Source organism: Haliaeetus leucocephalus, unplaced genomic scaffold, assembly GCF_000737465.1.
Source record: "Haliaeetus leucocephalus isolate CR32 unplaced genomic scaffold, Haliaeetus_leucocephalus-4.0 Scaffold170, whole genome shotgun sequence".
Lineage (NCBI taxonomy): Eukaryota > Metazoa > Chordata > Aves > Accipitriformes > Accipitridae > Haliaeetus > Haliaeetus leucocephalus.
In genome coordinates this window covers 1,217,762-1,245,290 of record NW_010972606.1, presented here as the reverse complement: position 1 = coordinate 1,245,290, position 27,529 = coordinate 1,217,762, and the positions used below count along the sequence as shown (strand labels likewise).

The window sequence follows — 27,529 nt, the reverse complement described above, 5'->3', positions numbered from 1 at the left end:
GTGAATTAGTCTAACTTTATAAAAACTGGAATACATGCCAACTGATAAAGCAGGTCACTTTTAAGTGAAAATAGCATGTAAAGAAGTCAGTAGAAGCATGCCCCTCACACAAAAGCAAACAAAGTAGTAACACATGATCACGTGTCTAGACATCCCTTCTTGCAACTGCTACAAAAAGATGTGTTTGCAAGACCCAAATCAACAGCTTCTCTGAGAGCATTAAAACACTCAAAACCGCCCCAGAGTTGAGAACCCTGAACCTTTCAAAGTTATTCCTGAATTTTAGTATTTACTGTGCTAGACAGTTGACTCGAATTTTTACAATATGCAATTCAGATTGTTAGGAGGCATTAAATATAGATGATTTACAACAGTGAAATATATTCAAATAAGAACATTTTGGTTCACTTACAACCATTATTTGCATAAAAGAATTTTTGATGCGTAACAGAATTTTTTTAGCGTCATTTGCTCACAGAAGTTGATGATGGAGAAAAACTGTTCCCCCTTAATTTCCACTCCAGCCACACTCACATTTGGTCATCCCAACACTTGTGAGACTTGTGGTTGGAAGAGTGAAGGCTGTGCAGGCCAATGACAACTATAATCATGTGAACCGTGTATCCAGAGCCAATTTCTGACACAACTCTCTAATATTTTAAGTAACAGCTGTAAGTTAAAATAGCTAGAATCCTACAAACACTCTCCCATCTTTGATAAGAATCAGAGGTACAATGAACCTTTAGAGCATAATTCTTTAATGTAGCTTCCTGTGGAGTCTGAGACGTAAATCACTCAGATGTGTATCTGTGTTTCAAGAAAAAAGTTAGACCGTATTGAGCTATATTATAGTCTTGACTTCAATTACAGAGCGCAATTTCATATACTGATGTAAAATGTTTCCGTATTATAGAAATCTGATTCCTGCTCCAAACTGAACACCATCACATATCCTGAAAAGAAACAAATAATAAACAATTTAAGTGATAGATAAGGTACTGATAAAATTAAAATCAATTCTCCCAATCCCCAAATTCCCAAGGTTTTCAATCTTTGGAAAGTTACAATTCAAATTTTAGCTGACAAAGGCTTTTTAAAATAAATGCTTTCCCAATCTGTCATCCAAATGGAGTATTTATGTTTGCAAAATAAAGCCCATATTTTCAAATTGCTATTATTCATTCACATTTCACATGAATGACAACTAGAAACATAATCCAACCCCTGTATGAAATACAGGGTACCTCTCACAATATTCACAGGCAAGAAGAGGCCACCTGTCCTGGGTTCAGCTGGGATAGAGTTAATTCTCACAAGAAGCTGGGAGGGGACACAGCCAGGACAGCTGACCCAAACTAGCATTCTAGGGGACATTCCATACCATATGATCTCATGCTCAGTATATAAACTGGGGGAGCTGGGGGGCACAGGGGAGGGAGGCGCTGCTCCAGAACAGGCTGGGCATAGGGTTCCGGGTGGTGAGCAATTGCATTGTGCATCACTTGCTTCGTACATTCTTTTATTAGTATTATTGTTATTATTTCTTGTCTCCTTGTGTTGTCCTATTAAACTGCCCTTATCTCAGACCACGAGTTTTTACCTTTTTCTTCCGATTCTCCCCCCAACCCCCCAGAGAGGGGCGGAGTGAGCGAGCAGACACATGGTGCTTAGTTGCCAGCTGGGCCTAAACCACAACACCCCCCTGAAGCTTTTTTATTGTGTACTATAATATTTGCTTGATGTAGGCTAATTGGTTGCTAACAAATTAATTTGTTCTCCCTTTCTCTTTATCTATAGTTAAACTTATTTTCATTTTTCAAGCAAAGACATTAAACTCAGTATTTATCCAATCATTTGTTTTTGGAAGGCTTAAGAAAATCCCATGAGCTGTTTGAGTGATCATGTCCCCTAAAGAAATAAAACCTGCTACACAGCTATTCATACATTTCAACAGCTGATCTCAAGTTCAATGAACTTTGAAACTTGAGAAACAAAGTCTTAAACCAAGAACTACTGTGACACCAACATGAATATAGTGAGCTGAAAGAAGAGCATCAAGTGCTGAAAAATCTCTAAACTGGCATAGAATAAACAAAATTAAAATGCAGCAATTCTCTCTGACAAAACCAGATAGAAGTGCAGTAACCTTTGAAACCAGTTACTACTAAAGAAATTGGTGTAAAAAACAAACCTGTCACCAGATTGTACTCCCATAGGGAAACAGTAGTTCAGTTCTAATCTAGCAATGTTTCCAAGTCGGAGCACTATTCCAGCACCGTAAGACCATCGGATATACTCTGCCAGCTTCTGCAGGTGAGCTCTGGGACCATCACCTGAAAGCAAAAGAGCAGGAGAATAAGAATCAAAGTAGACTGTCAAGGTGGTCAAAGGCTAACTGGATTTTCAGAGGTAGAAGACAGACTACTTAGGAGCACGTCCTGCAGATTCAAAATTTATTTACTACCTCCAAGTCCCATAAACGCCAAGTACCTTGGACTCAGACTACTATGATTTTAGTTGGATTGCTGGTTGATCTTCATCTGCCACCATAGGGTACCTACTTGCATGAATCTGGAAATAAGTACTAAAGACTTAAATGTCTTCAGTGGTCTCTATGTTTTAAAGTTGATTAATCTGCTTTTCAATTGTGCGTAGTGTCTCACTCCCATATGGATGCTGCCTCTCTTCCATCAAGAGAGGCAGACATCAAATATCACTATATCCCAAAATTGATTGAAATTATATTGAAATGTCAAACACTAATACACTGAAATATATCTTGAAAAAAGTTGGGATGGGAGAAAAAAAAAGTCACAGCAGCTACCGCACCCTCATCTACACTCTAACGCCACCACTTTTTATTTAGTTCATCCCAGTAAACATTAGAATCCCACTAAAACATCATCTTCCAATCTCCCTTCAGAATGGTCTAAGATAGCAGGTGTTAATCAATTACCTCACTGGTTTGCGAGCACCACCAACTCACAGATAGTACGGTTACCATCCTGGCTCTTTCCTACAAGTTGTGCTAGAATTTATGTAAAGCTCTAAAAAAATTACTGGCAATCTGTCAAATATGTAAGTTAATAGCAGCAGCTTTTTGACAGGCACCAAAAATATAAGCAGTAAACAAACTGCTACTGAGTAAACAGACACAGAACAGCTCTCCTTTTTGCTTTTATATAGAGAGAAAAGCAGGTTTTGTTATATACAATTCTATTGAGTCTTACCATAGTTAAGATTGCAGAGGTTTCCAGCATTAAGGAAAAAATGTGTTCGGAAAAGGTCTCCAAACCCTCCCCGGCCTGGCCGGAAGGGAAGAGGGGTGTATAGATGCAAGCCTCCAGCCCAGTAGGCTTCTCCTCCCAAGTAATCACCTATTTAGGTAAAATGTTGGAATAAAAGCATTTACTGTGGAATACATTAAAAGAACCAGTTGTTAAAGGTACAAGAACACATCCTTAAGTTGTTTTACATTGCACTTCTACCCTTTACAACTCTTGCCACTTGCTTCTAGCTCTCTTCAGCCTTACCACTATCTAAAAAAATTAGCACTTACACAATTCTTTGACCCTTCCAAGTGAAGTGCCCTTTTCCTTCATTCCCTCACCAGAACAGCCTGAGGCATGCACCTACTTGTGGTTCATCAGAGACTACCTCCTAAATACCTCTGAAATACTTGCCTTAGCTTTAAAAATCGGAAATTGATACAGTTAAACAAATAGCTTTAAAATATACTGAATGGTGAATCCACTGATAACAGCAAGTCAGCAGCAGAGTAAGGAATAGAACTGAGGAAGCTCCTCGCTCTCAACACACCTTTGTTGATCAAATTACCTTTCCCCTAAGCTACCTGAACATATGCTCTATCAGACAGACATTTAATGTGACTGTCGCTATAACCATCTTTTTGGAACTTTTTCAGCTTGAAAGTTGCTTAGTAATTAAAGTGACACACTGGAAGCATGCAAGTCTGAACACACACTTGATTTACAAAATTAGCTTACGGCTTAACTAAGAACTACTGGGCTTTATTCCATTGTGAACTAACATATAACGATAGATCAAAGAAATAACACTTCTCGGATTCAGACTGCAGAATGAGTGCAATTATTTTTAAGCTACACAAAGCTTAAGGACAGAATTTTACTCTTTGTTACACATTAATATTTACAGTATTGTCAGAGGAGTGAGATTTAAAAGTTTCAGACCTTCACTCTGGGGTCCAATGCTGTACATACTGAATCCACGCACGCTTGTTGGTCCACCAAGGTAAAACCTAGTGAATACAGTCAAATTTAATTTATGCTTCACTTGAAAGGACATATTTGAAAATATCTAGCTTACTTCTAACATTGCTTTTCAGAGTTCCAGGTAACTTTGCAACAGGTTTAGTAAAGTGTATTTAAAGAAACACAAGAAATTACATCTAAATCTAAACCCTGATGCATCTGGCAAAAAAAATTCAAAATAAATGGAAGTATTAAAAATAAAAATCAGTCTTCCATCATTTACAAAGATCAAAAGGGAAGGATCCCCAGCACTGAATAAGAATCAGAATACTGTCTGATTTTCTGTTTTAATAATTTTGATAGAAATACTGTAGGTAAGATCTACCATGTGAAGTTGACACTTAGTATTCATTGTAAATAAATTTAAGTCTAAATGGTTTCTGCTAGTGATCTTTAAACATAGGTGGTAGAGGGCAAAATTGTCTAAAAAGCCAACATAGTTACAATATGGCTTTACTTCCAAAAATATCTACAGTGTTACCTATGCCTGACACAAAATTTTGCAGATGGTAAATACTATTTTGCAACCGTAAATATTGGCAGGCAGAGCTACTACATAACAAATTATAAATTTATACTACCCCAATATGAAAATCAAACCCAGAAGGCATGGCTTGAGTACTAACATGCTATTAAAGCTAACTAGAAACGTTTTATTCTCCTCAGAACCAGAACTACTACTGCTTCTCTCTTCTACTATAGTTTTCTTTATACATTATCAGGATTGACTGAAAAAAATTAAGAAACATTTAAAAAACTTGCCTATCAGCTATACTGGATGGCTTGTCTCCAATAGGTACTAGCATTCCACCCCAAAGTGATGCTGAAAAAACCTTTGGAGAGAAAAAGAGTTGTTTATTAATACATATTACTTAATTTCCCTAAAAACAGTATTAGTAGAATTTCATCACTCAGTAACAGGCAGAGCTCCCATTAGTCTGACAGAAAGTTACAGATGATCACAGCGTATGCATGGATAGCACACCAACAGTAATGGTATTTTCAGGAAACTCTTAATCATTGCTGCCCTCTTTCTTTTATGCAGTGCTACATCCTGAAAAAATCAATACACCACATTTGAACCAAGTGCTACTTTCACAATAGCTAAGGGGAACACTCATCCAGCTCCTATTTTCTTATAAATTTTCATGTCTTAACATAAGACAACACTGCTGATATAAATTACTCCTGGCAATTTTAAACCCATAGGAGGCTAAGTCCAGCAAATAGCTACCAAAAATGTACAATTATTACCTCTCTGTAAATTAACCTTGTAATTAAATGAAATGACCTTCTGCAACTCATTATATTGACATCGAATACACATACAGCATTACTGCTTATCTGTACAGTAATTCTTGGGAGCCAAATCACTATAATAAATACATTTAATCATTTGCTTGCTGCCGGTGTACCAAGTAGAAGTACTACTGCCAGATGGTGAGATCTATTATCAATACCTAGGCAAAAGGTGTTGGATAAGGTCTCTAACTGGACAGCACACTCCTGCTACCTTCTGCCCCCAAAGTCCCCAGATGCCTCCCCTGCCATTATCAGATGTGAACTCATCAGGCGGTACACGCGTATCTGGTCACACAACACACAGCATATGTAAAAGCCAGCTGCACACAAGTCTATGCTCATGAACAATGGGTGACATAAAATTATGTACGTGACGTGATGAGATACGCTTCACTTTCATTCATGATGTGGGCATATTAGCAGTCATGGGAAAGAGCAAAGTCCTCTTAGCATAGCCATGAAGCCATTAAATTACTTCATAGGAGAATACGCTGTCTTTCTCAGCTGAAGGTCAGCAAATAAATGTAACATGATTAGAAGTGCACTCATAAGGCAATGCCTTTTCTTCCACCACATGGAAGGTGCAAATATAATGATGTAATAACAAAAGGGTATAGCAAATAGCCTTAAAATGCCCTTCTGTGTTGGCCTCATTGGTCTATCTAACTCAAGAACTTCATTGCACCGAGTTGCCTCAGAACAAAAGCATGAAACAATAGACTGACAGATCCTTACAGCATCAGTTCACTAGTATCTGCACTATGGAAGCAGCTTGGAGTTTTTCAGTTGTACTGTTGGCATAATGCTAAGAAATCTTCCAGTCTCCTAGAATTTCTTCATTATTCCAATACTTCTTAAAAAGCTTTCAAGATGCAGAGATCTTCTCAACACTTTTTTGGTTTGGTTTGGTTTTTCCTAGTATGTTGGGATGCAAACTATTGTGACCTCCGATTTTTAAATCTTCATCATGGAAGTTGCTGCTTAATTCTCCATTCACCTACGAGACAAGAACTTACTGCACTATCACCATATGATAAAGAACTTCTTTCTAAATACAGACAGAAATATTTCTAGTATATAGCTAAATTCTTATTTCACTAAGCAGAAAAACACCTATTTCCACCTAATACTAGCTCTATGCTGTTAAAGATGCCTGAAACTTAAGACCTCTACGTTCTCATAAGAAGCTGGAGTGCATTAGACATGGAGTGGAGTTATCCAGTGTCATTTCCTCTGAAGGAAATCTAGTTGGTATACACAAGAACTGCTCTGCCAACCAAACCAAGACTTCTAAGTGATGATGATACAAGGATTTGCTTCAAAACCACACAGTGACTCCAAACCAAAGTACTAATGTAGACACACTATAAAATATGTGATGTGCTCTGCCTACCGGGTGGCAGACTGGGGTCTCCTATAAACTCACGCTACCTTGTGTCTTTCTTACTGGCACTTAAATCATTTATTGTGCACAAATATGAAGTTCAAAATGTTGTAGTGCAAGCTTAGTGTTGTAGTGAAATGACCCTTCCCGTTCTTGACCAATAATTTTACACAGAAGAAATAATTACATGCTATGATACCAAAATTAGTCGTCATATATTCATAATTTACAATGACAAAAGAAAACTAAACCAAGATTAGTCAGAATATTCATAACTAGGTGAAAGAGACAGAACAAAGGCTGCAATAAGTTTCTGAAAAATCACTCTTAAGAAAGATCACAAAGAACAGACATGCCCAACATCACTTCTGAAAGGAAAATAGTTCTTATGGTTAACTGTCAAACAACTTGTTCTTTCCAAATGCCCACTTCTGTGCATGGCAGGAATGTCAGGTTAAAAATAAAGAATACTTCACTTCAAAAAAAACAAATGAAGATATCTACACCATCCATCCTTCACTTCCACGATCTTTTTCTAATCCATGGTGAAAAATCATCATAAGACATAGATTCAATAACCTCGTTTGTTAACTCAGATCAATTACTAAATTATCTTCAGAAAAATTACCGAATCCCAGAGAAGTTGCTTATTCAGCTGAAATTCAAAATCCTCTTTTAGAAAGCTCACATCTCCACCTGTATAGCCAGCCAACTCCTGCAAAGACATAAGTTTATGAAAGTTGTAACGGATTTTACAAGGTTCTTCCCCCAAAAAGTTCATCATGTCTGCATCAGCATAAGCAGTGTTTTCTGTACAGGGAAGACAGATACACTGGTATGGAGAGACAACTGAATTTTGGACCAATGAAAAAACCACGCATGACCCTCAGAACAATGAGCTGCAATCTTCTCCTCCAAATATTAAACTAAGGTATTGTTTTCTAAGCCATTTTGTAAATGACAGCAAAATAGAATGAGGCTGGAAAATTCAGCACCCGAAATCAAAACTCTTACTGTACTTGCCTAGACCTGAGCAGATTCCATATGTACTAAAGCAGGGCTGAAGAACCAGACAGACAGTTGCATTACACCAGTGCTAGTTGAAAATAACAAGTGACGTGACTGAATTGGTGTTAGAGGCAGCATCTAAGAAACGGTATGTTAACTAAACGCTGAATTATAACCACCTTTCTCACTCACAAACAGAATCGTTCACTGCTCCAAACAGGAACACTAGCACTTCAAGTTCTACTGACATTTCAAAGCAAACTGCTTCTAAAGCACTGCAGAAGTCAATGTTTCTGAAGTATTAACCCATACAGCAGAAAAGCCAGCTTTTCTAAAAGCTCTGAACATAACAAGAGTGAAAACCATTTTCTGTGCCAAAATGATTCATGTGTATGCCTTTGAGAGTTATTTTTACCCAGTCTTTCATTTTTAATTCTAAGACTTACAAACTTTGTAAGTAGCTACAGGACCCACTGCAAAATGTAGAGTAAATACTGTCAGGGATAATGTATCTCAGCTAATAAAATATTTAATGCTAATGGCGAGATAAAATGGCTGTGCTGCTTGACCAATGGTATACAAATGAAAATTTGCCATCATAAAAAAGATTTCATGATTTTAAAAGGCACATACTGTAAAGATAAAAAGTAAATACTGACCATCACTGTCTCCTAATCAATTTATGATTAATTTCTAACTTTAGACATTTTTAACATGAACATCAATCAGATAAATTAAGACTTACTCAAATATACTATTACTGGATTTTATCTGTAAGTGTAAGTGATTTAATACTACCTGATTAATTTTTAGTAAAGCACCTCGTCTTGGCAAGATTGAAGAGTTCCGGGAATCAATTACCATAGCGTGCTGAAAAGAATCAAATAATTATTTTTAGGTTCTCATATCTGTTGAATACCACAGAGTGACACTATTATTTTCCTTCAAAAACTGGGCACACAGTGGAAGACAGCCACAGCTCCAGCTAAGGCTAGTGCAGCTCCATGGAGTTGGGAGCAATGTACCCACAGACTTAGTTCTGACTTCAGAAGCCACATCAAATATGTATACATTTATACCTTTTGACCATGGTACACACCAGAAATACGGCAGCAACAATGCCCCAGTGTAAGTCACTGATTTTGTGACAGTAATCTGCAAATAGTTTATTCCTACAATTTGTAAGCTACATGTTAAAGATGACAAGTGACCAAAAACCGGCATAGGAAAGAATATTTAGAAAGGGCATAGCAACTGCAGGATGAGGAAATTTACTGATCCTATCTTCTACAAAGCAAAAGCAAAACAATTCTGCAAAAAGAGACGGCAGATGACACGGAGGGAGGCCCTGCAGAAACAACAAGCCAGCCTAAGCAATAGCCAAAATGCAATGGTCCACTATGAAAATACGTTTTCTCTTTGGACCTCCTGGATGACTCTGTGTGAATGACCAAACACAGCAAAAGACGTTTGAAGTAAAACACACTACCTACTATGACAAAAAGTTCCTTTGGTATCATTCGTAAGTATTAAATGACTCAAAAGAATGTGCTTTTAAAAATTATCACGAAAAAGCCTTACAGAGAGAGAAGATTTAAGAGAGTGTCCACTTTCTTCTCGAACGGAAAAGGATGCTGTTCTAGCAAGGCAGCCAAGCTCTCTCCACACACCCTCCCACTTCAGTGTGTGATTGGTCTTCCAGATGGGAAACTACAAATAAAGAATTGAGTAAGACATGAAAAAATTTTTGCCACAAAAGTAAAATAAACACTTCCCTGAAAAATCTTTCTCTCTAAAGTTTTTTATACATGAGTCTATGCTTTTTCTTTCCAAACTTCTTGGATCAGAGAGAAATCCTTTTTCATTTCAGAGTAATGCTAATTCTGCTCCAGCCAAGACAGTTTCTCCAAGTAGGTGCACACTGTTTAATCCATCCCAAATGAAAAATATCTTGAATTGGGCTGATACAGTCAGCTAGGCAACCAGCTGCCTCTCTGAAATGATACTTTAAACGTTAGAAATTTGGAGAAAAACGCATCAGTATTTTTATAGGGCCAAAATAAGACTGAGTTCTAACAAAAAGACTAAGGTGTATTAATTACCTCTGTCATTTTAAAATTGTTGCCATCTTTCAAATAATGACAAGTCAGGCCTGTGCACAAGTGTTTCAATCATTAAAAAAAGTAAACCAAATATTATGCAAAAGCCAGCTGTGACCTGCATTAAATGGAAATGAAGCATGTGTGCCACAAACACTTGTGCTACACTTACATTAAATTCTGTTGATATTCCTCTATCAGTTTCACGAAGAGAGCTCCAAGGGAACTGTCCAGTTACTTTATACAGGTTAACTGAAAAACTGAAACACAACATTACTGGTAGTTTTGAAAGTGAAACTATTTAAGTAGGTGGAGTTTTAAATTATCACAAAAACTTAAGAAACTAGCTCTGCTGCATTATTAACAGACCCTCAGCAAAGGAATAGATTTAATTATTACTCAATGAAAGATCTTATTAATTGGTTTATATTCCTTCACTAAAAAAAAAGTACTAAAAAATGCATCCCCTACTTTCTTTCAAATTTTCCAGGCTGTGGTTTGAAGAATGACAGGCCATATGAAGTTTCCTTTGTTCCATAGGAGAACTGGAAGGTTACCTTTTCTGCACGTCCAAAAAGATTTGGGAACTTGAGCCCAAGTACCTACGGAACATAAAAAAACCCACAACTGTTCATATAGTTTGCCATCTTGCATCTTAACTGTATGCTGAAGACAAGCATATCTACCATTGGAATGAGAAATGAAGACATTAAAAATAGCTGTAACTGAATGTGTTTTTCTTTTAAATTAGGTTTCTCTTTGCACTGGCAGCAAAAGCCATCACAACAGCACAAGTTACACTTAATCATCCAGTTTTTGTTGCTGTCCAGTCGTTGCTGACTTAATCTGCATTCTCACTGTATCATCAGTACTGCTATTATTTCAAGCAAAATCTCCCAGCCAGTCTCCAAGCCCAGAATGGTAAGTCTTTGGCATAATAAGCAGCTGCTCTGCAACTGCAGACTTTCAAGGTGATCATCAGGAAAACTACTTGTCAGGCAGAGTTCATCAGAACCACAGCAATAAGCCAAATGAAAATTATCAATACAGAGTCACTCCCCTGTATTTTTGAGTAACAAGATGCTTTTGCAATCAGTCCTGATGGCAGTACAACATATCATTACAAATCTCCAGAAACTAAACACTTTCACCTGTTCTGACACAAATTCCTTTATCCCTTTGGCAGCTCTTGGCCCTTTGGCAGCAAGGATGGAGCAGGTTTCCTCCAAGTACAGGCACTATCAGGACTGTTCTACTATTGTGTGTTCTATTTTAAAAGAATGTAAAAAAGCTACCAAATCCTGATCACCTTTGTCTAACCACTACTGGAAGCAAATCAGTCACCGGAACTTTGTGATAATGGCTACTATGTAATTATCCAACTAACCAGAAACCACTAATCCAAAGGGCTATTACTATGAAATATTAGATCTATAGGCTTCAAATTAACTTAAGGGATTAGAATAAATGTCAAATCTATTTAACTCTTAAGAAAACATAACCTCTGCTGCCAGTACCAGCGTATACAAGTCATGCTTTTATATCATTCAAACGTTTTACTTCTCTACAACAAATTACAATCAAATAGAGGGGGAAACTTAGTACAAAAACAGAATCCACAGTAGCTTTCCAACTGTTTTCAGACACACTAGAACCAACAGGTCGGATTCCCCACTGGTTTCATTCAGGCCATGACACCCTGGACGTTGCCCTCAGCAGCAGGGCCACATAAGCAGCTCTCAACTCACTGAGTTCCTATTCTCCCTCCACTTGCAAAACACCCTCACCTGAGTCGTGCAGTATCTTATCCAGGTTAAAAATACCCCTAAGAAGAACAGTCCCTTGATCTGGCTTATCTAGCAGCACCAGGCACAGCTGCACTGTGCACATGAGAAGGCAGAATGGGTGCAGGAATAAGCACCTGAAAGCATGATCTACTTACGCCAGCACGTCTGTTAGAAGGACATTAAGAGAACAACAGTACGGCTGTTACTTTTTCTGTCAATTGGTAAATATTTTTCACGCAACATTTTAATCTGATGCATCCTTAATTGAAGCAAATGCAAACAAGTTCTACAGTTTGTATGGTTCTGGAAAACCTTGCATTTTGCAGCCCAGAATAACTGGTACTGGGCTAAACAGTGAAAACCAAGAAAACAGTTTGTAAGTCAAATATAAAGCATTTCGACTGAGAAGAAAAACACTTTAAATAGATCTCATAGAAACATAAATGCCAAACTCCTTACTAATCTCTCCAGTAGATAAAGCGTCTTAAAATGACTTAAATTATTTCTTGATAATACTTAAGAATTAAAAAATTAACATACTGAGTTGGAAGCTACAGCATTCTCCCCTAGCTCAAAATAGGCTTTTGCTGAATGAAAGCCTGACTAATACAAAGACTCTTTAGAGACAAAGGTCTGGCAAAGCCTTAGTAAAGCTGGATCAAGAAAATAATTTGGCTTGGATCAAAGTCCTCACTTATTTAATCACCAAATTCCTTGCTAGGTTTGAAACATGAAAGTAAGAGGAATATCAAAAGGAATTAATAATTATTTGAAATAATCCATACCATACTGCCTTCATTGTTGCCAACCATAGTATTATAGCTTCCAGTTAGTCTTCTCAATTCTGTTACCTCAAAGGTTACATCTAAACCATTTGGAAGGGCGTCATCTCCTACATAGACAAACAAACAAACAGATGTATATTATCTCTAAAGAGCTATTTAAAAAAAAAGCAGACAGAAGATGACTTGAATTATTTGAGAACTGGTTGAATTAAATGATAATGAAAGTCTACATTACAAAGAAAAATGGCTTGAGAAAAAGATGTCGTTCGGGTATGAGTGCAGAATTTGGTTCAATCATAGCATGACTGGCTTTAATCATCAACATGTTAGTTTAATTATGAAGTAGTAACATTTGTTTGTTACCTACCCACTAAAAACAAATATGTACACAAATCCTTACACTAGAATAAACAGAAATTAAAGTGGTCCAGACGTGGCAAGAACACCACCATCACTAGGGCAGAGCTCCCAGCACTCTGCAGGTAAGTGCTAAACAACAGAAACCACCCAGTTCCCTCAGGGCTCTGGCTATGGCAGCTGTTCCAAAACAGAGGTGTCAAGGGTACCTAATTCTGCTTGAAACAAATGAGACAGCATCCCATCACCAGCAACCTGTGGGACTGCACTGTGTTTCCTTCTCAATAACATGACTTTCCTCTGCTGAAGAGAATAGCAATGGGTTTGAGAAGCAACCACAAGCCTGGGAATGTCAACTGAACCTTACTGTGAAACCCGCATACATTCAGCTGCCCCACAGATACTATTAATCACAAGCACTGATACAATTACCTGTATTTCCTTAAGCACCAAGGAGGTGCTGCTACAATGTCAGTTATGTGATGTGCTAAACATGGAAGCACAGGACACATTTTCAAGCTTTTCCTCAAGTGTTCCTCTGAAACTTGGGATTAAGGGTTGTGTACCGTAATCATTTTAGTGCTGGAAATTCACTCATTTTTGCATCTACACAAGTAGTATTTATATATGCAGAGATGCAGACATATACAAATACATCTTTTTCAAAAGGATAATGGATGTAGACACATACATTTGTATATATAGCATACCTACATGTACATCTAAAATATATAAAGGTATATGAGAGAGTAAGTTATATACACAAAAAATGTCCAACCTGTTACATAGGGAAATATACATAGGTATGCACATGCCTGTGTGTGTATGAGGAAAAAAGGTGAGGATTAATGAGGCAATACATACCTTGACAGGTATCAATCAGAACCTCTACCTGTCTAAAGATTCCTAGACGAAGCAACTTTTCACGAGCTTCATGCGATTTTCTCATCACCTACAGGATGAGGTAAGTAGCTCAGTCTTTCAGGTTATCAAAAAATAACTAGGACAAAATAGTTAAAATGCAACAAAGTCATACAATATTCACAGATTTTGTATACAAAGACACATATATGCGCCTTCAAAACAGATCACAACCACTTTAACACTTGAATCTGTAAAGAAATAAATTAAACCCAGAGCATCTGGCTCAATTCCTACCTTCTGTTAGTTTGCAATCTAACTGTTATAATACTTAAACCTATTATTCAAAGAGGCTTCAGTACTTAAAACTTATACACCTATTTAGGGGGCCCATGCTTTTCGCTAAAAACCCACGCACCCTAATCTGTTTAAATTTAGACCAATTCACAGGTCTAACTGCCAGCCATACTCCAGTAGGAATCATCACCTAAAAGTGCAAGGACATACAGCCTAACTCACACTTTGATCCATTGCGGAGACTGGCATCAGTTATCTGTGCTGAGATCCAATAATTTATCTTAAGCAAATTAACTGAAAGTGTCACCTACACAGTTAGCAATTCTCAAATGGGAAGAGTGAAGCTGAAAAAGTATCTGAGAGTACTGTTTGCCATTTCACAACGTCTTTGACCTGAATACATCAAAAAATACAGTATCTGCCAGTATTTCATATTTAAGTTTGGCTTGCACATCACAGGATCAGAATCATCACAAAACTTGACAAAGTTGCCCCATGTCTGAAGGGAGTAGCCCAAAGCAGGAAAAAGAGAGAAAATCGTAACATGAATTTTTAAACAGTAGCTCTGATATTCACTACAGTACTTACATCAATGAGATTTTTAGCCTTGAAAACATCAGAGATTTCATACATGATAATGTCATCTTTGGTCCTTCCAAGTCCATCGAAGTGCACATGCTGAACCACGACCTAAACAGAACAGATGTTTAAACACAAATACTGAATTTGCATCTAATAACGAGTATCAAAATCACCAATGCAGAAAAAAATATTGTTGTCCAAGTGAAAAACCCTGAAGATTCCTAGGGTAATCACTGCTAACCTACATTATCAGAAACCAGTGCTAACTACAATTCTGTAAAGTTGTTCCCTTAACATGAAAATTAAAGAAAAAAGAATTCTAATACCAAAGCTAATACTGATTGGAGCAGAAGAGACAGTAACAGACTGTAGCTGCTGGGATTTTAGTCGTAAGTGTTGTATGGACAAGTAAGTCACTGCAGAAATCACACTGAGATATTGAGACATGTAAGACAAAACACGTAGCTAGTCGCAGTTAGCTATTTCTTGTATCAGCTACACATAAGCAAAGAGTTAAAAGACGCAACAAACAAACCTACAAGCCCTGGAGCATTGTAGTTTAAAATGCATACTAAGATCACTAGTATTATGAGGTTTTATAATTATATAACAAGATGAATGATTTTAAGAAAGTATCTGAGATAATTTTACCTTAAAAATCACAAAACAGTCCAGGTTAGCTGGTACAAATGGACTACAGTGATTGCATTTCCCTTACTTTTCCAACCTTTTCAGTGTATTATAATTTTAGGGGTAAGCATAAAAAAAAGAAAAATCTGCAAATGCTTCATGTATTCACATATAATAAAACAGCAGAGTAAGAGCGACCTAGCATTACTGCAAATTGCTTTAAAAAAACCCTATCAGAATATATACATAATGAACTAAATAAAAACTAAATGTTATTAGCAAGTTTCTAGTGAGGATGACTCTGAATAGCATAAGGGAAAGGAAAATTTTAATAAAAACTAAGATAACACATGATATCTCATGCCTCTAGCATGGCTAAACATATGGGCCAAGACAGACCTGCTCTTACATGTGAAATACTAAAAAAAAAAAAAAAAAAGTTACCATCCTCTGCTGAAGTTAGTATTTCCTTTAGTAACATAATTCACATGGTGGCACTTTACCCTAACCTGGCTAATACTGCACTCTAGCAGATTAAGGACAGTTGCTTGGTTTGTTCCTAAGCAGCATTGCAGGAGCAGTAATCTCTTAGGAGAGAGAGAGGAAAGCAGCATCTGGAAACAGGTCTGTTAGCTCAGAGCTGAATTTTAGTAACAACTCCTGTGGTAGGGGAAAAAAAGAACAGGAACTAGACAACATCAGATTAAATTCACAGTATTAAATTTAATTCTTTCACATCTCAAACGATAGTTTAGAAAGTTCCTTTAGGAAAAACAAGCAAGCAAGGGTGCCAAGACATTTCTCTTAAGAAAAAAATCAGAATGTTGTTCAGGTACTTACATCTTTGTTTTCGAGAATTTCCTGCTTGGCCTCAGGTTCAACTTCAACCAGTTCAGCTTCCTCTCCCAGGGCACCAAAGTCTGGCCCACCCATTGGAAGAGGCTCCAAACTCTAAAAGCATAAAAGAAAACTGCGTTTAATATGGTATGCGGATTTGTGATTTATGCCTTTTGCAAAGGAAAAAAACTATGGTTCTTGACACTGTGCTCATCAGATCCTAAGGGAAAAGAAGCAAAAGAGAAGAACTAAAATAAGGGGAATTACCAGCACGCTTGTCACCTACCTGCTTGCTGAAATCTTTAATGAAAGCTGAATAGCTTCCATGTCGAATGAGTTCTCCAAAATACTCTGCACTCTTCCAAAAATAACCTTATTTTTAAGGCATGCTTCCTGTGTTAAAGATGAATTCTACCTTCTTAAACAAACAAACAAATCTAAAGCATCAGGGTGTCACTACTTAGTTTGGTGTTTTGGGAGGGAGAGGAGCATGAATGTTGAACAATTAAAAAAGAAAAAAAAGGTGTTTTCAGCACGTTACTTTGCTTTACATATATTTATATTTTATATTTTTATATTTTAATATTTCTTCTAAAAGTAACCTTCCAAGTAATGCTCAAGAACCTCAGGCCCTATCCATCAGAAGTGAACATTTTAATGAAAAAGGTTTCCAGCACAGCGTGGCTTTATTTACTATACCTGAAAGAATCCTAAAATAAGACTTATCAGAAGATAATGGATTCAAGCATGAATAGAGGGTTATCTGCAAAAGCAGAGGTCAGGATTGGATAACTCAGTAAATCTACTTTTAGTCTTAAGTTACTAATACAGTACTTGCTGCATTATTTAAGGATAGCTGTTTTGCTGGAATAGTAAATTGCTGTTACATATCAGAATCAAGTTAAATGAAGACTGAATCTCACTTCCAATAATTTTCAGCCAAGCATGAAACACTCTGCATCCACACAATATTGTATACCACTTTATACTACAGATGTATACAAAACCAAGAACACACAAAAAAATTTGAAAGGGAAATTAAATTAGTCATGGTAATTAGATACTCTGGAGCCCTAACAGCCCCCTGCAACTGTTCCTCAGTCTAATTAAACACTATGTAAAAGCCTGCTGGTTTTCAACAGGCTCACAGAAAAGAGGTATTCTACCTGGCACCTTGAGGAATCATCCAGACCATTCTTAGCCCCCAAATAAGTCAGTCACTCATTAATCATACCTGAATTACCTACATCGCAGTTTTAAACACCCCTATGCAGGCTCCCCGCGGTTGCTTTAAGGGGAAAGTAATTTAAGCTAAATTCACAAGGTGTTTTACCAAATGAACTTAACATTTGCTCTGTGATTCCTTTGCTTTACAGTCAACAGCACCACCAACCTTTTCTGTGTTACACTGATATTCTTAGAGCTTGACTTTCTCATAACCTGCCTCGCACGGCTCTTAGCGCTTCTCCACAGAGCGGACCGCTGCTCTAGAATATCCTGAGAGGTGCTTCTCCAACGAAGCCTTGAGGCACGGAGAATTCACCGCCTTCCTAAAGTATCTCAGACCCTACGCATCCTTATTCTTTGAAATTATTTCCTGAGGGTTAAGCCAGGCTTCCTCCCGTTGCCATTACAACCGCTGCTTCTTTCTCCTACCGCGACAGAAACCAAACGCTCCTTCTTTAAGCAAACAGCTCTCCGGGTTTGGAGAGCGATGCGTTTGTTCACCGAGACCTGCTGCTCGCCGTCCCCGTCCCCGTCCCCCCCCCCCGGCGCTTACCCGTGCGTGCACGGTGCCCATGGCGAGAAAAGCGGCGGCGGCCGTGAGGGGCCGTGAGGGGCTCAAGGCCGCGGTCCGGCAGCTGCCATGACAGGAAGCCCCACCCCGGTTGCCATTGGGCCGGGGGAGAGGGAAGAGGCGGGGCGAAGCGTGCGTGGCCCGGATGTTTCCCGCCGGCGGGCAGGAAGGAGAGGGCGGGGCTGCCGTGAGGTGAGACAGGCGTCATCGGAAACGGACGCCGGGATTTGGGACGTTTTACGGGGTTTCGAACAGTTATTTAGCGCTTGGTGCCTACGCCGTGCTGAATTACTGCGTTTTAACTAAGCGAGAGGACGGGGAGGGTTGGAGCGTCCTCTGGTTTTGGAATTGCTTCTGTTTAAATACAGAAAGTTATTTGTGAAGTAATGGATGGCAGACGAAGGAGGGTTGGGAGGCCGGGTGACATCCAGGTCCAGCTGCAGCACGAACAAGCGACTCTCGAGAGCAGTAACCAAAGTCGCTGCTCTTAAAAAAAGACGCCTCGCAACCATTGAATCTTAAACGTTCAGTGAAATGAACGCATTGAATATTTGAGTTATACTCAAAAAAGCTTAGAAAACATGGAAGAGACTGTCTTTTTATTTTAGAAAAAGGAGACAGAGCTGGAGCTGTGCACAACAGAAGAAGTGGTCAAGGTTGATTTAAATGTAGTTAATAGAACTATTCCAGTACACAGGAAGCAAAACTCGGCATTCCTGCTTAAATTCTAACGCCTACTGGTAAAACTAAGATTTTTAACTAACATTATGAAATTAAATTCTAGAAACTTTACAATTTTAAATGAAGACAATATAAACCAGATCTTGTATCTTTTAATTGTAGTGAGAGGAACATTTCCAACCTTTGCAAAGTTGAAGAAACATACACAGAAGAAACAAACAAGAGAGTTGAAGTAAAATAGCACCAGTCTTCCGTAGCATGGAAATGGATAGCTTGACACTTTCTCCCCTGTCCCCCACCATTCTAAAATCAATTTTAATGTTGTAAAATTCAGCACTTCAAGCTTAGGGAAATCACAGCTGAGAAACTGCTTAAAGGCTGGTCCAATTCAGAAATGCTACATTTTGCTATTTGACAGCCTTCTGGATACCACAGTTCACACTCACAAACTTCCCTCTCCTGAGCATCACAACCTAATCACTGCTTCTCCTTGTACAAGATGCTCTCAGTAAGCATCTATAGTCTCTTCCCTGGGCTGCACCCGAGTTGCATAAATGAGAAGCTCTCAAATGTCACACGCCTGCACCCAAACACGTGCAAACTCAACTTTAAAGCCATCGTTATTTCCTTCTATTTTAAAAAAATTGTACAAGTCATGATAACAAAACACCAGAAGAGTAGATAATCTTAACAGTTATTTACTTCTCCTGATGTAGTCATACACTAATGCGTTGCCTTTATTAAAATTATGCAGAACCTTTGTAGCGGAAAGTGTTTTAAAACGCTCGTCGTTCAATACAGACAGGATTTGGCAGACTTTCAACCCATTATTTGAGACCTTTGCGCAGCCTCCTGGATATTGACACTTCCACTAAGTCTTACACATTTGCTGCTTCTAACAATCAGTCTTGGAAAACTTCCTTTAGGTTATCATACCTCACTGAGACAGGAGGGACCCCTTTTTTCTTCCCTCCTTTAGCAAGAGGGAAGCAAAAGAAGGGAAGAAAAATCTCTCAAGATGAAGCGGGGAAAAAAAAAAAAAAATCGAGACTGATTGGGCAGCAATTAGAGAGAAGACCTCAACATCATTCACTACTTGCTATATGTTGATTTACTTCTGTAAAGTTTAACGCCTTCTAAAATTACTGTTTGCTACTAATCACAGTCACTATTTTACCTACTTTTCAATACTTAATCAAGTATTAAGCCCTTATTAAGTACAAAAAAAAAAAACAAGTCCTGTGAAATCACTGAAACTGTACCTGTTTACACTTCAGGGGAATGTGCCCCATTTCTTATGTCTTTTTCCCTTGAAGCATTTGAAGGGGGAAAAGAGCCATAGAGGAGAAGTAATATCAACTGTGGAATACATACAACAACCTAGAATAATACTGTTCCTACAGTATCTCGTGCAGACAACTTTTTGATAAACACAACAGTATGTTTAAACATAAGGCAAACAGACAGTGGAGGCCACTAAAAAGCTCATTTGTGTGTTTCCCTTTATGAAGTGAAGTCCAATTTCATTTAAGTGCTATAAAAGTAATCCTAACACATAATACGGTTAAAAATTATGTTTTTAAAAAGCTGTTGTTATCAATGCTTGTTTGTCTAACAATCTGTTTACAGAATTTACATTTTTATGCTGAAAGTAGATTTTTAAAAATAATTATTTCCAGAGAGACACTGTTTACTACAAGTCTTACTACAGTCAATTGAGTGGTGCCTTGACAGAATTGTAGTCTGTTACTAGTGTAGCAGCCACTGTTTTTATAATCCTTAAAACAGTAGAGTTCCCAAGGCAGATTTTTCAGGAAGCTGTAAACAAATTATTTTCCAAGACTTATTGGCAATAAAGAAAGTGATCTTTAGTCCTTTAGGATTTAAATTTGTCTGCCAAACTGGAATATTGGAAACTTTGGAATCTACTTCCAAATTAATACTCTGGAGCAGTTTGGAAACTTGTCTCTGAGGAAGAGTCAAAATCTATTTCCAACCCAGTCTCATCAGAATTTGGGAGAAAATTAGGATAGGAGTTTAAGTCTGAACGCTCCTGCATATTAGCAGAAGCATTTTTCATAGCTGAGTGCATGAAGCATGAAGGTTCCCAGAGCCGGGTTTCAAGGTCCGCAGAAGAGTGAGGCATTTTAAGGTGGCAGTATGAAGAATGAAATTCCATAGTAGGTGGGACAGTTTGACATTTTCTTAGTGATGCATAATTGTCTTTCCTGTTTAAAAAAAAAAAAGAAAAAAGAAAGAGATTATTAGTGTTTCAATGACGTTTCTATTACTGTTCGGATGTCTGACAGGGAAACTTCATACAAGGAAGAACACTAGAGGAAAATAGTTAATTCTAAATGCATTTAGTGAGTTAGGGTATGGAACAACAGGAAAAGGATCTTGAAACAATCACATCTAAAAGAGGGGCAGTCTACCATTACGTGTTGTCCTCAGAAACAGATATACAACAGTTACATTAGAAGTCACACCTTTCTGATGAGCTCAGAGGGGCAGACCCAAGTTTGTACATTACCTCTTAAATAGTCCTGATGTCCCCCCAGCTATCCACTTGGAATATTTGCTGATTTATGAATCACAGCACTAACTGAACATTAACGGGAATAGCCTCAACATTTACAAGTTGAGTAGAAAATACAGTGGTTCAACTTCCCAAATGTCATCTCTGCGTTCCACTTGATAACCAGCTAATTATCACCAACCTGAACAGCTGGAACAGAACTTCCTTACGCTCTAAAACAGCACCTGAATCACCAGGTTAGCCTTTTCCAGTCTGAGAAACAGGAAACCGAAGTTGTCACCAAGAATACCCAGTTTTGTCTTTAAAGTTCTCCCTCCTCTCTTGCAGAGCTTTTGGGAAAAAACCCAAAACAACCCATAATGCCCCCCACTCACACACAAAAAAACCCAATTTGCCATACACATGCTTCAACACCAGTTTCCATACCTGAAGTTTAGGTGCACTAGAAGATACCATCCACCAGGTTAAGTTTCCTAAAAGGATTTTCAAACTGTAAACAGTGCAAATTTTCATGAAATTTAAGTTTGATTCCAAAACAGAAGCTAGATCTGATGACACAAGGGGAAGAGCATAAAAAAAGGGGGGGGAGGTGGATTACTTTCTGTAAAAGCAGCAGTAAGGTCTTGGCGGATGCTGAAACAAGGCACAAGCCCACAGTCACCTGTAGAATACAAAACAGGATTCTACACACAGAGCCTTGGGACCTAGCTACCAGAAGAGGGAATCCACTTAAAGGAAGGCTTCAGAAAACTTAAGACTTTTGACAGTGTAAACAGTTCAGTGGGAGCTGATCACCCTGAAGTTATCATAAAAGCATACAGCAAAAGCCACCCGACCACCACGTTCTGCTTTATGGCCAAGAGCTTGCTCTTTCCAAAAGAAGAGAAACAATGTTCCTGGTTAATCAGGACTCAATGACCAAACAACCCCTCTGAGAAGTTAGATCTGAGACAGTCTTCTAATATTGTGCCTTCCAAATGCCCATTTCAGATGAAGAGCCTCACGATTGGTAAGGCTGGAATACGAACAACGTCAAGAAGCTGCTAAATAAGGCCAAAAGCAGGAAGATGACTATACCGAAATTTATTGTGGAAAGGAGTCAGAATATCATTAAGAAGGAAAAAAGGACAATGGATTACATGTGGTATCAAATAACTGGGGAGATGATAGTAGGACAATAGCAAATATATATACCAAGAACTACATTTCTCCTCAGAGAGATGGTCTGAAAAGCCAACTAGTGTTATACAAAAAAAGGCTTTAACTGATTTCAGAAAGGGAGAAGAGAGGCTATTTGTACACAGGAATTAAATGCTTCTGAATTCTGGATAAAACTGAATATTGTAAAAATAACACATCTTTACAACCTAATATTAGAGCCACCATTTAATACTTCCAAAGGGGGAAGGAAACACAAGCTTCAACCTCATGAAGTTTTCCATTAAGCCAGAACTTTTAACAGTAAGTTTGACTACTAGTCTTCTAAGGGATGGAGCGTATGAATCGGATCTTTCACGATGCCAATTCAGATCTTGGCAAAGCTTCTTATAAGGAAGTAGGATCAAGCAGTTCTTCTCAGACATATCAAACCTGCACTTCTGATGGGTCAGTGTGTAGCATTGTCAGGGCACAAAAGAGCATCTTTGATTTTGCTCCTTATCTAACTTTATTACTAAAACCAGGAAGACAAAAGCTCAAGAAATCTTGGCTCGAATAAAAGCATATTTTTCATTTTAATTTTAAAATGTGCTGTATATAGAAAATGGCAATGCTTTAATTGAAATAACTGCTGCAGTTAGGAGTCTCCAGTGCTACAGCTATCTCTTGGAAGCTTTTATGAAGCATTTAAGAATTCTGTTCACTCCTAAGAGCTTTTTGGGCTAATTTCTCTCTCCCTTCTTCTACCTCCTACCTAGCAACTCCAGAAGTTGAGACAATCATCAGAAAAACAGAAATTATCTATTCTGCTGAAGTGTGGATTCATGCTTTTTCAGACCAAATCTTAGGAGACTTCATATTTATAAGCATTTGGACCTCAGAGAGAGCCTATGTTTCTCTGCTTATAGCACTATTCTGACATGGCCTCAGCAACAAGTCCATTTTTTAGCACGAAAGTAGAAGCTGAATATTGGTCATATTCACTTTGTGAAAGTTTGCAGAGCTCCTTGGGCAAATACTACACTCCCCAGCAAAAGGTGAAACACTAACGGTATTCTTAGATTGATACTGAGAGGTGAGTTGTCACCGATTCCTCCATACATATAGTGCTACAAAGTTTAACAGAAGTAAAAACTCTGAAAGGCTAAGTCTTACACCAGTTTGCTAAGAGAAGCATAATGAACCTAGTTACAACCAGGTTAGAATAGAGGTTTCTCTTCCACGGAAATAGAAGGTCCTAAAAATTCTCCGTATGCGTCTTATTTTAATTCTTCCGAACTATCTTACAAGACTGTCCTTCATATTCATCTACCTTTTAACTCTTAAACCTTTCCTGTCCAGACTCCTAAGAATCTAGTCTTTCTCCCAGTGTTTTCCAGTTCCTACCTGCTACATCTGATTTAAAACATCTTGAGCAACCTTTTTCTCCTCTTCCTGATTGCTCCAGCTACTGTGGAGAAGAGAAGAAACGAGGTCTCTGTTCTCAGTCCAATGTCTGCTCCATAACCCACCCTTCTCCCCAAAAAGCTTACCAACAGACAACATGATTGTCTCAACTCCTCTTCATCTACAATATGTAGCAGTCATTGATCAGTTATAAACAAGAAGCACCAGAAAATATACTTAAGAAACAATGCTAAGGATTAGAGGTGGCGAGAACTGTTTTGTGTTACCTTTAAGAAAATTATGAAATCCTGTTTTAAGAGAGAAACTTAGTAGTACTTGAAGCTCTGACAAAAGAGAGAATTTCTAAAAATGCATCATTTGCATGCAGCAGCACTCCACTTTACCTGGACATAGAGAACAGCTTGCTTTTAGCCTGGGAATAAACTGTACCAGCAATCCGACAAAGCTGTTCTTGCATCCATCGAACATCAGCAGGCATGTCAGGAAACCAGTTTACTAACCTACAATCAAAACCAAAATACAATTGTTGTTTCATAAGCAGTAGATCCAATCTGCATTGTATTCTTACAATGTCCAACATCCAACGAAATAACACAGCTTTCATTCTCCCCAAGTTAACTCCCCCACCAAAGTCTCCAGGTCTTCCTAACCTCTCAAATTTCCATCTCTTACCACTCATTGCTTTTCTATAAGCTAGGACAAAGGGCAGCACAGACCACTGCATCTCTGATCTATGCTGAGCGGCTGACCAGTATGTGCATTCCACACCTCGTGACCAACATTTAGGAAGCCTGCAAAAAATTCCTGTCTCTGAGATCTCGTTCTGTGTGGTAGGAACTTTCTGGTCAGTTTGAAGTTAGGTGGGAGAGCAAGGAAGAACAAAAGAAAAGCACAATGGAAGAACAAATAGAAGGCGGAAACAGAACAATGCCACAAATGTTGTTGTTTTTTTTTTCCTTATGATGGTCTTAACAGAAGTCAGTTACACCGGAGGGAGATGAGGGGAAAAAACATATTAAAATTCTGTTGAAACTTGCTTCTTCCCCATCCACCAAAAAATGGCACAGAAGTGCCACGTGAAGTGGCACAGAAACGAAATATTTTACTGGAGTTCTGCATGGTTCCATTTATAGAACATTTGATTTTTCAAGTATTTGCTAAAGATAGTAATGACATCTGCTGTTCAAGGACTGGAATTCTCTTAAGCAAGCACAAAGCTTAGGGTTCATGGTGCATTCATTTAGCATAATTTCTCCTTCATGAGATTTGAAGAACTTATAAGATTAAGCTCTGTTTCAAGAGCACAACTTCCAGTCAATCTAAACAAACCTGGTAAGAAAATTTACATGGTAAGTAAACACTGGACTTCACTCCTGGCTTCAGAAAGAAGCTAAAGCACAAGAACTATCTGGATAGAGTTCAAATATCACTGCAGAATATAGTAATAGTAATAAAGAATGTGCTCCTGGAAAACACAATTGAAGGTGCTTCTTTCGAGCAATTACAAGACAGCTATTAGTAATAAGAGTAAGTTGCTTAGAAATCTTCTTAATATGTTTATTTATCTAGTCTTAGACTATAGAGGCCTTAGGAAGATGCATTATGTAGGTAGAAATAATGGTGTTTGGACAGTTACCACTTGTATTCTAGAGTACCAGAATACCTACAACACTGAATAAGTTCTCAATAAGTAAATTTCCGAAAGTGTAGTAATTCTAAAATGGTTCATTAAAAGTTCCTTACCGTAAAGCAACAGAGTAAGCGGACTCCACTGGTAGCGTATATGGTAGCATCAGATAGGATATCACCCGCATTGGGAAGAGTTTAGAGAACTGAGCGTAGAATCCATTCTGTTCTTTACAAGCTTCTTGCAGTGCTTAAGAATAATTATTTTTGAAAAAGATGTTAGACTATTTGAAACAGTTTAAGTAATTTGCTCAAAGTTTGGTAATCTTCAGTCAACATTATCAAGTGTTACTGAATAAGGCTCAGATAGAAAATGAAAGAATTCATCTCAAGGCACTCTTACCATAAACCTTCTCTACGCTATTTTAAAATATGGGAAGCACAGACTCATACCACAGGGACAAAAGGCATTACCCAGAACTTTTAAGCAATAAGTCTAAGAATTAATTTATAATAAGAGGATGTAAAGTTCACCTCTCCAAAAATACTTATATGTTTTAGGTAACATTCCTGTCTTGTTAGAAACTCTGTAACTCTAAGGAGTTTGTTTAAATACTAGAGTTCCACATATTCCAGTTGTTACATGTAGTGGTAAGAAATATCACACTTCAAATTTTGTACTCCTAGGTCACTGGGATCACAAATTTCAGATCTTGAAAATACCCATCAGCATCCACAAAAAAACCTAGGTAAAAGTTATAGACTAATGAAATATCAGAAGTGGTTTTGGTCTATTAACAGCTTATTAAAAAGACAGGAAAGCGAGAGAATTAGAAGTCTACAGAAGTCTGTTTTAAAAATAAGATGGGGATAACCAGTGTTTGGATTTGAGGTTCAACTTTGGTGTGAAATATATGCTTACAAAAATACTGTGCACATACAAAGTTTATCCAAAACCAAATGAGAATTCAATTCACGACTCTGCAGTGTTGAAAGCAGCTCATTCCTCCTGCTTCAATCTTATTTCTGTAGCTAAACCAAAATGTACATGTTCACATTTAGTAAGTATTTAAAGAACTTTTTTGGGTTGAGATAGTCTCTAATTTTACAGGCAGTTATAAGATTGAATAGAAAGCATCTTATGCAAATTGTAAGAGTAAGCAGGGGAAAAAAATAAATCAAAGTTTGCCATTCAAAGTTACAGGAAACAGTCTGAAGAATGTACCTTTACGAAGTCTAGGAGGTAGACTCTCAAATATGCTCTTCTCCAAAGGCCATGGATTTTGCTTCAGCTGGTCATTAAGTACTTCCATTTTCAAAGTTTCTATTGTGTTATTTTCTGTCATTTTTTTTTTCTTCATATGGTCAACATGTTGTGCAACCTCATGAGGATTTCTTTTTGTGAGGGACAAGTGGATATAGATTGAGTCATTCAGAATACCTGGAAGAGTCAAAAGCTTCCACTTAGGCTTGTTCCACAGGTCTTCAGAGTACCTGTACAGTACCTGTAGTCTCGGTATCTGTACAAAGGCCTATCCTGAGGAAACGTTATCTACCCCATGTCAAATACACTTGCTCTTATAATCCCACAAATGTTTAATCACACTGATGAATACTCTTTTGAAGGTTTAGGTCTTACTTTAAAACAGGTTCTGAAGAAAAGGAAAAAGTAAACGATTAACTGAAACTGCACTGGAAACATATAGTCATTTACCAAAGTTGTTTCCCAGCAAGAAAGCAAATGATTTAAAGGAGAGAGAGAGAGAGCAAATGATTTAAAGGAGAGGAGGAAAACTGATTTATATTTACTTGAAAGAAAACACCTACACCACATCAGACATTTGGAAAATTTGACATGGCAGGTATCACGTGAGTACTCTGAGGCATTGTTACAACAGGGTGGAGAAGGAAAGCAAGCAGGGTATTGTTTTAAGATATATACAAAGTACAGATCTAAATCAACATTGGTTGCCTTGCAAAACTGGTGCCGATTAAGAAATAGCACTGATAATTACCTTAGAAACAAGCACTAGATAATGAGCAGAAAGTGAAAAAATACAAGGAGGGTATTTATATTCATTTTCCAGAAAATCATTACA

At 37.9% G+C, this 27,529-nt stretch overlaps 2 protein-coding genes across 4 annotated transcripts in view; both read right to left on the bottom strand.

Moving 5' to 3' along the window:
* Positions 1–741: 741 nt before the first annotated feature.
* Positions 742–18,133, bottom strand: SAMM50 (SAMM50 sorting and assembly machinery component). Of its 3 annotated transcripts, none has more exons than XM_010563589.1 (15): positions 18,002–18,133; positions 16,225–16,335; positions 14,761–14,862; positions 13,879–13,966; positions 12,658–12,764; positions 10,557–10,687; positions 10,258–10,345; positions 9,568–9,696; positions 8,785–8,856; positions 7,607–7,693; positions 5,055–5,125; positions 4,212–4,279; positions 3,231–3,377; positions 2,192–2,333; positions 742–953 (listed from the first exon to the last, which is right to left on the bottom strand). In XM_010563589.1, exons 1-15 carry the CDS (start codon positions 18,020–18,022, stop codon positions 908–910), a joined length of 1,410 nt encoding a protein of 469 aa, XP_010561891.1. In that variant the 5' UTR covers positions 18,023–18,133; the 3' UTR covers positions 742–907. The 3 variants fall into 3 exon arrangements, with proteins under 3 accessions (XP_010561891.1, XP_010561892.1, XP_010561893.1); XM_010563590.1 differs by lacking the exon at positions 18,002–18,133 and adding an exon at positions 17,615–17,901; XM_010563591.1 differs by lacking the exons at positions 16,225–16,335; positions 18,002–18,133 and having other exon boundaries at positions 13,879–14,014; positions 14,761–14,844.
* A 2,316-nt stretch (positions 18,134–20,449) lies between these two features.
* The window catches only part of PNPLA5 (patatin-like phospholipase domain containing 5), a 14,205-nt gene continuing 7,125 nt past the window's right edge, over positions 20,450–27,529 (bottom strand). The window contains exons 6-9 of the mRNA XM_010563599.1: positions 26,656–26,871; positions 25,548–25,680; positions 24,188–24,304; positions 20,450–20,928 (exon numbers count right to left, since the gene is read on the bottom strand). Coding sequence (XP_010561901.1) covers positions 20,637–20,928; positions 24,188–24,304; positions 25,548–25,680; positions 26,656–26,871 — 758 coding nt within the window. The 3' untranslated portion in view covers positions 20,450–20,636. The remainder of the gene's footprint in view (positions 20,929–24,187; positions 24,305–25,547; positions 25,681–26,655; positions 26,872–27,529) is intronic.